This window comes from Scyliorhinus canicula, chromosome 8 (assembly GCF_902713615.1).
Source record: "Scyliorhinus canicula chromosome 8, sScyCan1.1, whole genome shotgun sequence".
NCBI lineage: Eukaryota > Metazoa > Chordata > Chondrichthyes > Carcharhiniformes > Scyliorhinidae > Scyliorhinus > Scyliorhinus canicula.
This window is the reverse complement of record NC_052153.1, coordinates 67678375-67690637: the sequence shown is the minus strand read 5'-3', so window position 1 is coordinate 67690637 and position 12263 is coordinate 67678375. Positions and strand designations below refer to the sequence as shown.

The window sequence follows — 12263 nt, the reverse complement described above, 5'->3', positions numbered from 1 at the left end:
TCCCACATGAGATCTGCTCTACTTCATTCTATTTTGTGACACCTTCTCCATGTGTGGGAAGGATGTTAGTGATTGAACAACAATGTATTTTGATGCCTGCTATAGCTAAATAGCAAGAGATATGTGCAGCCAGTGAATGGTGAATGTGTGGAAACCCAATTCTTAGCCCCATTGGTTTTAAGATTAAATGCAAATTGTGAATAGGTATACACACATATCTTCTCTTAATAGGTCAGAACTCCAAATGGGTCAGAATGGAGGAGAGTTTGGGTAGGGGGTCGGGATTGAAAGCACTGGCAACAGCGTTGCTCCTGACGGCCCCGGGAAGATACTCAGGGAGTCCGGTAGTAATAGTTTCACTGAGAATTCAAAAGCACTTCAGGTTGGGGGCAGGGTCAAGGGAACTACTGATTCGGGGGGAACCATAGATTTGAGCCAGGGAAGTGGGATGGAAGTTTTCGGAGATGGGAGGAGAAAGGAATTAGGGCACTAAAAGATTTGTTTCTTGGGGGTCATTTTACGGGATTGAAGGAGCTGGGCTGGAGCAGGGGGAAATATTTAGATACATGCAGAGCTTCCCAGTGGAGACATTGCTGGACTGACAACAGGGGGACTGGAGAAGGGGGTAGTATCGGCGGTTTAGGGGGCTATTTTGGAGGAGGAGAAGCTGCCGCTAGAGGGGATCAAGGCAAAGTGGGCGGAAGAGTTGGAAGAGGGTATTGAGGAGGAATTCTGTGTGAGGTGCTCCGGAGGGTGAACGCCTCCACCTCGTATGCGAGGTTGGGGCTGATACAGCTGAAGGTGGTGTATAGAGCGTACGTTACAAGGGTGAGGATGAGCCGGCTCTTTGAGGGGGTAGAAGATGTGTGTGAACATTGCGGGGGGGCCCCGCAAACCACGTTCAGATGTTTTGGACCTGTCCAAAGCTGGAGGATTACTGGAAGGAGGTGTTTAGGGTAATCTCTAAAGTGGTGCACGTGAAACTGGACCCGGGCTTCGGGAGGCCATATTCAGGGTGTCGGACCAGCCGGGGTTGGAAACGGGCACAGAGGCAGATGATGGGCGCGATTCTCCGCACCCCACGCCGGGTGGGAGAATCGCAGGATGGCTGGGCGAATCACGCCACGCCGCCCTGGCACGCCCTGCGATTCTCTTCCCCCCCCCCCCCCCCCCCCCCTCCCCAAAATGGCGTGTCGCGTTTTGCGACGGGCCGCTTGGAGAATTGACGCTCGCCGTTTCTCACGGCGACCAGCGATTCTCCGGCCCAGGTGGGCCGAGCGGCCTGCCGAACCCGACCGGTTCACGCCGCCGCCAACCATACCTGGTCGCTGCCGGCGTGAACAGCGTGCGACTGCTGTGTGTGGGGCCTGTGGGGGGCGGAGGGAGGATCGAGTACCAGGGGCATGCTCAGGAGATGTCTGGCCCGCGATCAGTGCCCACCGATCGTCGGGCTGGCGTCTCTAAAAGACGCACTCTTTTCCCTCCGCCGCCCTGCAAGATCAAGCCGCCATGCCTTGCGGGGCAGCGGAGGGGAAGACGGCAACCACGCATGCGTGGGTTGGCGCCGGCCGTGTGGCTGTGGCTGATGTCACTTAGGCGCCGCCGGCCGTGTCATTCCCGCCGCGCCGCTTTGACATAAGCGTCAAGGCCGGGGGCTCGGAATTCACGCGCCGCCGCTCCTAGCCCCCGGGGGGGGGGGGGGGGGGGGGGGGGGAAATAGGGGGCAAGGAGCGGCCTCCGACGCCCGTTGTATCCGCCCGAAGGTGGATCCTGTTAGGGTGGAGATCAACCTCTCCACCCTGTGCCCTGGCACGGCGGGGGGACCTGCTGGAATTCTTGACGCTTGAAAAGGTCAAATTTGAACTGAGGGGAAGGATGGAGGGGTTCTACAATTCATGGGCGTTATTCATTATGCACTTTCGAGAATTGGATCATATCGAACATTGGGGGAAGGAGTTGCTGGGAAGGTTGGGGGAGAGGGACTGTATGTGTTAATGGTGACTCTGGGTGATTCTTGATTCCCTTTTGTCATTTGTTTATGTTAAATGTGGGCTAATTTCTGGGATTTGGTGGGAGGATGGGATCGTTGTTATTGATATGGGGATTGACATTGCATTCGTTCCTGATTATTGTTTATTGTTGGGTGTAAGTTTGGGAGAAAATGGAAAAAGAAAAATAAAAAATATATTTTTTTAAAAGTTTGCACACATACCTCACATATAACCAATAAGATTGCTTTCTGAAATATGAAAAGATAGATTAGGGCAAACGGAACAACTGAGGAAATAGTGACTTTTTATTGTGAGGAATAGTTGCATAAATTTGTCATATTCTTAATTAAATAAAAAGTTTTAAAGATATAATAGGATTTGTAGGATTTAAAGGAACTCAATGCTGTGAACCATGACAAGCTGTTTAATTTTCCCAAAATAAATATAGACCGAACCCTCATACCTTTCAGAAGCATTGCTCTGCTCAAGCATGTTGGGAGCTGTGATGAAGTAAAACTATGGGCGGGATTTTCCAGTGCTCACTGCCAGTAGGATCTTATGGCCCGATCGAAGCCGAACCTTGCCATGGTTTCCCCCGGTGGCAAGACAAACGAGCCATGTAAATTACGACTGAGTTCGGTGGGTCCCACAAATCCCGTGCTTAGCTGTCATGGGCAGGACTTGCAATTTTGCTTGAAAAACATTCCTCAACAGATGCCAGTCTTTATTGGCTGAGAAATTCCTCAGAGATGTTCCCACTCCGCTGGTGTTACTTCGTTGGGAGTGCCCTGGAAACCCCGCTAACAACACAGCAGGATTGCCGTTGCACTTCAAGTAAGATAACGTCAGCTGAACAGGGGTTACGCAGCCATTGAATATAATTTCCCAGTTATCGTCACTGAATATTTCCGTATATTAAAAAAAATCAATTGTTTCTTTTTGGTTATTGATTTTTTTTTTGCCTACCTCCTAATTTCTGCCATTAGTACCATCCATGTGTTTTCATTTTTAACCAAAATAAATAGTCTAGATAGCAAACTTTTCCATCAGTAGGTTCTGTAATTGTATGTTAAGAACTTTTCCATGAAGTAAATAATAGATTGTTGGAATTATGTCCTGTGCTCTAACACTGGATCTTTATTTCATCTTTTAATTCTGCTACATAACTACATGAGCTGCTTAGGAAGTTACTTGATAAGTGAATGCATAGATCCTTCATTAGAAATATTCTTCATCCGACCCTCAGATATCGATGAATGCACCACTATGTTTGGCCACGTCTGTAGGAATGGACAATGTTTTAATAGCATTGGCTCCTTCCAATGTTTGTGTCAGGATGGCTATGAACTTACACCTGATAACAAGAACTGCATGGGTGAGTGTATCAATAATTATCTCGCAACTAACTTAAGAGATCTTGAAACTGATATTTTTGATTTTCACAAGGCCTGTAAATGCATTTCTGCTTGTTTTCTGAAAAGATATCAACGAATGTCTGTTGGTTCCTGGATCATGTGCCCCTGGGTCCTGCCAAAACCTCGACGGTGCGTACAGATGTATCTGTCCTTCAGGGTATGAAGTGCAGAATGAAAACTGTATAGGTGAGAATCTTGAATGTTTACTGTTCTACAAGCTATAGGCTTCTACTTTTGAAACAATCTTGAGCATATTTATCTTACTGCCAATGTACAATTTCAGTTCCCAATAAATGGAACATGTATGAGTTAAAATATTACAAACATCCATCTGGCTTGCATAAAGACCAAACATTTTAGTTGAGAACTGGCACTTCTGTCAACACTGTATTAGCTTACAAAAGAATTGCTTCCGTTGATTGCCACGGGTTTTTCCTCTCCTTTGCACACTAATTAATAGAGCCACATAGCAATTCTGAATGAAGGTCCACTAAACAGCATGTGATTGAGAACTCCAGGGGGAAACTGTTCTCTCTCCACATTCCTTTCTTTGAACAAAAAATTGCTGCGAGGTCCTTGATGTGCAAAATGCCTTCTCTATTGCTCAGACAAATACTATTCCCTGTTCTGCAGATATAAATGAATGTGAAGAAGACCCAAATATCTGTCTGTTTGGTAATTGTGAAAACACTGCTGGCAGTTTCCAGTGTGTTTGCCGCCCAGGCTTCATTCTCTCGGAGAACGGACGTAGATGTTTCGGTAAGGCTATATTTATTGACAGTCTGTTATTATGTATATTATAGAATTCTTACTTGGGAGACATACCTTCAGATTATTTATTTGGTTACTAAGTGCGTTTTTTTTTATGTTGGTGTATATGCATATCATGAATTATTTTTCATTAGAAGGTTGTTGAAAATTAAGTCAAAACAAATGATATACATGGTGGCCCTGAATTTTCATAGGGCTCTTCAAATCTCCCACTATAACTTCAGTAAAAATCAGATTAGCAACCTTGGGCGCGATTCTCCGCTCCCCACGCCGGGTGGGAGAATCGCGGGAGGGCCGGGTGAATCACAACACGCCGCCCTGGCACCCCCTGCGATTCTCCCACCGCCACCCCAAAATGGCGTTTTGCGACACGCCGCTCAGAAAATCGTCGCTCGCTGTTTTTCACGGCCACCATGTCTTGCGGGGCAGCGGAGGGGAAGACGGCAACTGCGCATGCGCGGGTTGGAGCCGGCCAATCTGCGCATGCGCGGCTGACGTCACTTAGGCGCCGCCGGCCGCGTCATTCTCGGCGCGCCGCTTTGACGCAAGCATCCAGGCCCGGCGCCCGAAATTCGTGCACTGCCGCTCCTAGCCCTGAATAGGGGGCGAGGAGCGGCCTCCGACGCCGGAGTGAAACACTCCGGGTTTCACTCCGGCGTCGGCTGTTTCTCTCCGTTTCGGAGAATCACGCCCCTTAATTTGCTATTTCTAGACATTGACCCAGGGCTTCTACGAATTTACTACAGGGGAGTCTCTGGAGAACTTCCAAGTGCATTTGCTTCTATTCAGCTCAACAGACATACCAGTTTCATCTTTTGTGCATAGTGTGCTCGACATTGTTTATTGTGAGTCTATTCTGAAAGCTAACACTGCTCGGATTTATCTCCTCCAGATACACGCGAAAGTTTCTGCTTCACCAAGTTTGAAAATGGAAAGTGTTCAGTGGCAAAACCTTCCAACACAACCAAAGCAAAGTGCTGTTGCAGTAAAATGCCAGGAGAGGGTTGGGGAGATCCCTGTGAGCTCTGCCCCAAGGATGGAGAAGGTAAAGTGCATTGTCCTGATGTTGCATCATGTGCAGTTTAACTCTTAAACATTAATTATAGTAGAAGTATCCGGAAAGCAACTTAAATGTTTTTTTTTACTCTAGTGCTCTCATGTACAGTTTTGCAGATCAGAAGGGCGCATTGAGAATTTAGCAATGTAATGCCCCCCCCAACCTTTGTCCATTCAAATAATCTGACCTCTTAGCTATTTTCAATGTCCAACATTAAGTTCACAAGATTATAGAATAGAAATGGATGAGAAGGAACACTCAGGCCATCCTTCCAGAAAAACTACTAACCATAGCATTCTCAAAAGATTCCAGGATGTTTGCCTCCATTGCCCTATCTAGAATCTGACTTCACCTGCAGGTCACTCTGTGTGTGAAGAACTTCTTCACCCGATTGCGATTTTTTTCTTTATATTGGTTTGAACTTGTGACCTCGTGTTTAGCTTCAGGTAGTGTTCTGGATATGTCTTTTCTCTCCTTTTTACTGTTATATATCTGCCGAGATGAGGGTTCCCTTCATTTTCCCCTTTTAAAGATGAATAATCCAAATTGTTCTCACCTTTCCTCCTTTAATGATCAGTGTTGTAGCTCTTTCTTCAGTTTATGTTACTACTGCTATTTACTATAATATGCAGAGAATATGATATTAGATAAAGAGTTGCCGTCACTGGAAAGCCAAGTACATAGAAGTATTTCATGAAGCTACTGATTTAGATTTAATTTTAATGATGGGCATTATAAATGTCTCAGAAATGAATTACTTTGAATTTTGGCCTGTGATTTATCAGTTGCATTTTATAATTGAATGTTCCCTCTTTTGCAGTTGCTTTCCAAGATCTGTGTCCATATGGCCATGGTACTATCCCTGGCATTGGAGAGTCTCGTGAAGGTAAGAACTGCATGTGGACTGTGATTAAGGGTTGCAGTTCGTTAGTTGGCAGATGAATGGATTGTTCACATTGTGCATTGAGTTGTCTTCTGTGTAGTCACTTCTGCACTGTCTGCAGCAACCGCAATAGACACACCCAGCATTTACATGGAAGTATATGTAAAGTAGCTGCATTTAGCAAATTATTATACACCAATTGCACTGAATAGTGCATTGGGCATCTGAGGCATGTGGCTCATTACTGTTAACTTTGGATGGAGGATGTGGAGAGTATATACCGAGCATGCATGAGAAGAATGCATGTGTTAAGCTCTGCTTGTCATCAGAGTATTCCATCAACTGTTTCCTACTGTTACAAAATTAAAGATAGGTCAGCAAGTTTTCGCACATAATTTTTTTTTAAAAGGTCTAACCAAATAATGAGTTGGTCTTGGCAGGAAATACTTGCAGTATAAAGTACTCTAATCAGACACATGGGCCCGTAACTTCCGGTTTCCCCAGCGTCACATTTAGGGGATACCGCCAGGAAGCGCTGTGAGTCCTTCGTGGACGTTCCCACATAAAAGTTTACCGGAAAATTGTCCAGAAGCATTAACTTCCTCTGGACAATTGCGCTGGGCTGGGAACCGTCCAAATGATGCAAGCTTCGGATGATTCTGCTAGTTTTACCCTGATAGTTACTCTGAAAGTGTTAGCAGCGGAAAATAAATTCTAACTTCAGAGTAACTACCAGAAAATCCCAGACCCAGCCTTGCACGGGTTACCCCGCTGATCCCCCCCAGGGACGCACCACACCACCCCCCACCCTGACCCGACACCCCTCCCAGTGTGACCCGGTCCAACCCCTATCCACCCTCCCGGACTGAGCCCTTTATCCCAAACTGAGCCCATTCCGGACTGGTGCCATTCCCCCCCCCCCCCCCCCCCCCCCTCCCACCTCACCCTGCGACTGACCCCCCCCCCCCCCCCCCCCCACCTTCCTGGACTGACACCCTCTTCCATACAGAGCCCCCTCCCAGACATGAATCCCCTCAAGAACTGGGCCAGATGCACCACCTCCCCCACCACAACCCCCCGACCACCACCACCATCACCTGGACTGACTGCGTCCGACCCCGCCCCCAGTTTGACCCGATTTCTTCCCCACCCCCCACCATTCCCTAAAATTTTTAACTTATCTTCTCCGTCACAGAGTCATAGATGTTTACGGCACGGAAACAGGCCCTTTGGCCCAGCTTGTCCATGCCGCCCAGTTTCTATCACTAAGCTAGTCCCACTTGCCCGCATATGGCCCACATCCCTCTATACCCACCCTGCCCATGTAACTGTCTAACTGTCTTTTAAAGGAAAAAATTGCAGCCGCCTCTACCATTGCCTCTGGCAGCTCATTCCAGATGCTCACCACCCTCTGTGTGAAGGAATTTCCCCTCTCGTCTCTTTTGTATCTCTCCCTTCTCACCTTAAACCCATGACCTCTAGTTCTAGACTCCCTGTAAATTGTTCCTTTAAACCATCCCTTTATGGCAGGTACTCCCATAAAATGGGGAGTGGCTTACCTCCCTGCACCCAGTTACTCCATGCCGATGGATGAGGAAAGTTGGGTGAGATAAGGGCTTCAGAATTCCAGCATGGATAAATCTGGCGAGAGTGGCAATCCACCGGAGAGTACCACTTTGCTGAAACTGCAAGCATTTGAAATCTCTTTACCTGGTGTAAATGAACAGTGAGAAGTTGAAAAATGGATCTAAGAGAGAAAATTGTCAGTAAAACTGTCTTTTTACCCTGGGCACAGCTGTTTCAACATCTGGGCTCAGCCAAGGATGGAAAATGAGATGAGGTTTTTCATTTATTTGAATGTATTATTTTACACTCTAGATGTCAATGAATGCTTGGGAAACCCTGGAATATGTTCAAATGGCCATTGCATCAACACAGATGGATCGTTCCGATGCGAATGCCCAATGGGATACAACCTGGATTACAGTGGAGTTAACTGTGTTGGTAGGGAACTTGTTATTGATTGTTATAAAGTAAATAAACCAAGTCAATGGAGGGTAGGATTTTGTTTTTGACGGGGTAGTAATTAAAGATTATGGGTCAGCCATTATTTGTACTCCCAGCCCAATGCCCTCTCCAACGATTTCATTGTGAAGTAAAATCAGGAAAGATGTGTCATGATCAGCGGATCTGCTACTGCTACTTTTCAGCCCCGATGAGTGTGAGAATTATCCCCAATATGTTAATTGATGCTGCATTTTCATTACATCACATGCTACCATCAAGCATTTTGGATGTATGATACTAATGCTTTACGTTTCCAGATTCAGTTGTGTACATTTACCAGTAATCTCTGAGGATGTACATTCTTAACTTTATATTGTAAGATTATAATGGTAAAGTATACGCTGGTTCAAAACATTTTTAATAAAAAAATTCAACTTATTATGACAAAAAGCAGATAATTTGTTGTTTTCCACAAAAACAGACACTGACGAATGCTCCATTGGTAACCCCTGCGGCAATGGCACTTGTACCAATGTATTTGGTGGATTTGAATGCACTTGTGATGAAGGATTTGAGCCAGGCCCAATGATGACTTGTGAAGGTAAGAAGTGGCCTTTATTGGAAATGTGCTACTATTTGCAAGTTTAGAACCATTGTGCACAACATCGTCCTTTTGCGGAATTCTGGAGCCCCTTTGATGAGGTAGGATTTTGCCTCAAAAAAAGAGCACCTGATTATCTTCTGGACTAAGAGCGATTTCCAATTTTTAGGCAGTTCCTAAATCTCTGATGGGAGTTGTGGAAGTTTGCCGTAGTGAGTCTCCCTTGACGGTTTGCTCCAGCTAAACAAATTCAACCTTTGTCTTTAAAAGATTGTACCACAGACTATGCAAATTGATCTACTGCAATCAATTGCATAGACTTTCTGGCCCTTTGTTTTTTAAGTCTCCTTCTTCAAATCTCCATGTGTATTTTAGGAGATTGTGTTATCTGTAAAAATTACTTCCAAGTGAAACTACTGGGGTGTGACCAGATACCCAGCAGAGTAGCCACTGATGAAATTTCTGCCACATCCTGCTGATGGACCGCCAGTGAAGAATCTTGGGCTGGATTCTCCATTTTAGTGGCTAAGTGCTGATGCCAGCGGACGATGTGTGGTCACTTACGACCAAAACAATCTGTGTGAAAGCCTCACTGATTCCGGGACCGATGAGGGGCTAGCAGCAGCACCGGGTGAAACTCTTGCCTCTCACGCCGAAAACAGCCGGAGAATAGCCGGGTCCCTGGCCGCACATGCATACAGTTGATGACCTGCAGCGGTCGCGCCGTACAACCTGCGATCCGTTACCCCACAGCCCACTACCTGTCCACCCAGCCCTCGCGGAAATCCCCCCCCCCCCCCCCCCCCCCCCCCGGCCAGCAGCACGGATCCCGACGCAGTCCGCAGCCGCCACGCCAGGTTCCCGCACGGCTGAGACCACACATGTCCCGCGTCATCGCGAACTCGGCCCATCGGGGGCGGAGCATGGCCCTCCGGCATCAATCCGGAGCTGGATCCGATTTGGGCGTCGGAGTCGACTCTCCGCCCGATTGCCGATACCGATAACAGCGTCGGGCGACAGAGAACCACCCCCCTCCCCCACTTGTCTATTATCTTTAACCCTGCATTTGTATTATCATTGGCAATTGCATTGTATGGACTAAATGCAAATACATGTGCCCAGCAAGGAATCTTGCCTCATTATTTTAGGTGTGGAGATGCCAGTGTTGGACTGGGGTGAGCACAGTAAGAAGTCTTACAACACCAGGTTAAAGTCCAACAGGTTTGTTTCGAATCACTAGCTTTGTGACCACAGCTCCTTCCTCAGGTGAATGAAAAGATGGGTTCCAGAAACATTAAAATAGACAAAGTCAATGATGCAAGACTTTGCAGGTAATTAAGTCTTTACAGGTCCAGACAGAGCAACTGGAGAGAAGGATAATCAGAGGCTAAAGAGGCGTGAATTGTCTCAAGCCAGGACAGTTGGTAGGATTTCGCAAGCCCAAGCCAGATAGTGGCAGGGGGGTGAATGTAATGCGACATGAATCCAAGGTCCATGTTGAGGCCGTACTCATGTGTGCGGAACTTGGCTATAAGTTTCTGCTTGGCGATTCTGCATTGTCGCGCGTCCTGAAGGCTGCCTTGAAGAACGCTTACCTTTCCAGATCATCGACATGGGTACCACCATTACACAGGTACATGGTACATACTTATGCGACTTGGCCAACGTTGTCTACCTCATACGCTGCAGGAAAGGACGCCCCAAAGCGTGGTACATTGGCGAGACCATGCAGTCGCTGTCACAACGGATGAACAGATATTGGCCAGGCAGGAATGTTCCCTTACAGTCAGGGAACACTTCAGCAGTCAAGGGCATTCAGCCTCTGATCTTCAGGTAAGTGTTCTCCAAGGCGGCCTTCAGGATGAACAACAACACAGAATCGCTGATCAGAAACTTATAGCCACGTTCCGCACACATGTGTATGACCTCAACCGGGACCTTGGATTCATGTTGCATTACATTCATCCACCACCATCTGGCCTGGGCTTGCAAAATCTTGCCAACTGTCCTGGCTTGGGACAATTCACATCTCTTTAACCTGTGATTATCCCTCCCTCCTGTTGCTCCATCTGGACCTGTAAAGACTTAATTACCTGCAAAGACTCACATTCAAAGTATCATCTTGCATCATTGACTTTGTCTATATATATGTTTTTGGAACCCAACTCTTCATTCACCTGAGGAAGGAGCTGCACTCCAAAATCTAGTAATTCGAATCAAACCTGTTGGAATTTAACCTGGTGTTTAAGACTTCTTACTGTGCTCATTATTTTCGGAGATTGAAAGCACGTTTTCCTTTCTTAAAATTAAGTGCCCATTCAGCCCTTTCTCACAATTAAATGCCCATTCAGTCCTGTAGTGTAACATGAGATTACACCAGTACATCAGGCAGCATGCAAAACCATTTCAAGAGGCAGTTTTCTCCTGTGTCATCAGCCACCCTTTGTTCAGATGAATGAAAAATTATTTGAAGCAGTTCTGTACTTTGGATTATTTTTTTGCTGACCCCACACTCCCAGTAGGATCCTCAGCAAGAAGAAAGCAGGACTTTTGAAAATTGACAGCAAGATATCCTGAATAATAATCTTTATTGTCACAAGTAGGCTTACATTAACACTGCAATGAAGTTACTGTGAAAAGCCCCGAGGCGCCACTTTCCGGCACCTGTTCAGATACACGGGGAGAATTCAGAATGTCCAATTCACCTAACAGCACGTCTTTCGGGCCTCGTGAGGGGAAGCCGGAGCTCCTGAAGGAAACCCACACAGACACTGGGAGAACTTGCAGATTCAGCACAGACAGTGACCCAAGAAGGAATCGAACCTGGGCCCTGGCGCTGTGAAGCAACATTTCTAACCAATGTGCTAGCGTGCCTATCTCTGAGGCTTTCCCTTTGAGTTCCACTGAAAATGACAGATCAACTAATTTACCCTTATTAAAACACTCCTAAATTTGTATGCTTCTATAGAGATATATATTCCAATAGTAAGCACAATTGTTATGCCAGCCAGTGAATCAATGGTAATAAATAAATGACGACTATTTCTCTCCATTGTAGAGAAAAGGTTTAAGTCTGATGATAGCCACTCAGTCTGTGTAAAAGGAGTTAGGTCACAGTAATGCCACTCTCTGAGAGATGAGTGTGAAGCATTTCAGAGGAGATCCAGCTACGTCTTGGTCTGATTTAATATTGAAATTGTCAGCACATAATTAAGTCTATTTGAGCAAAAGACCAGTACACCCAGCTAGACCTCTTCTCGAATATAACAACAAATCCCAAAATCAACCCACAATAATAGAAATTGGCAGCAGTGATTACACCCACAGAGGGAGAGTAGCAAATAGCAGGAAATATCTCAATTGAAACCCAGCAACAGCGCAGAGTAACGGGTAAAGGACTCTTGGGGGCAACCCACCAACCATAACAGAGACAAACAAATAATGACGGTTGCCCAGCGACTGGCAAGACAAGCAGCACAGGAAAAGACAAATTTTAAAATGTTCTCTATGCATGACATTCGGATATTGACAATTTTTA

General features: G+C 46.3%; 1 protein-coding gene across 1 annotated transcript in view; it reads left to right on the top strand.

Annotated features, from left to right (window-relative positions):
- The window catches only part of LOC119970306 (fibrillin-2), a 433007-nt gene that overhangs the window by 354256 nt on the left and 66488 nt on the right, over window positions 1-12263 (top strand). The window contains exons 47-53 of the mRNA XM_038804706.1: window positions 3238-3366; window positions 3473-3592; window positions 4040-4165; window positions 5070-5222; window positions 6055-6120; window positions 7996-8121; window positions 8606-8725. Coding sequence (XP_038660634.1) covers window positions 3238-3366; window positions 3473-3592; window positions 4040-4165; window positions 5070-5222; window positions 6055-6120; window positions 7996-8121; window positions 8606-8725 — 840 coding nt within the window. The remainder of the gene's footprint in view (window positions 1-3237; window positions 3367-3472; window positions 3593-4039; window positions 4166-5069; window positions 5223-6054; window positions 6121-7995; window positions 8122-8605; window positions 8726-12263) is intronic.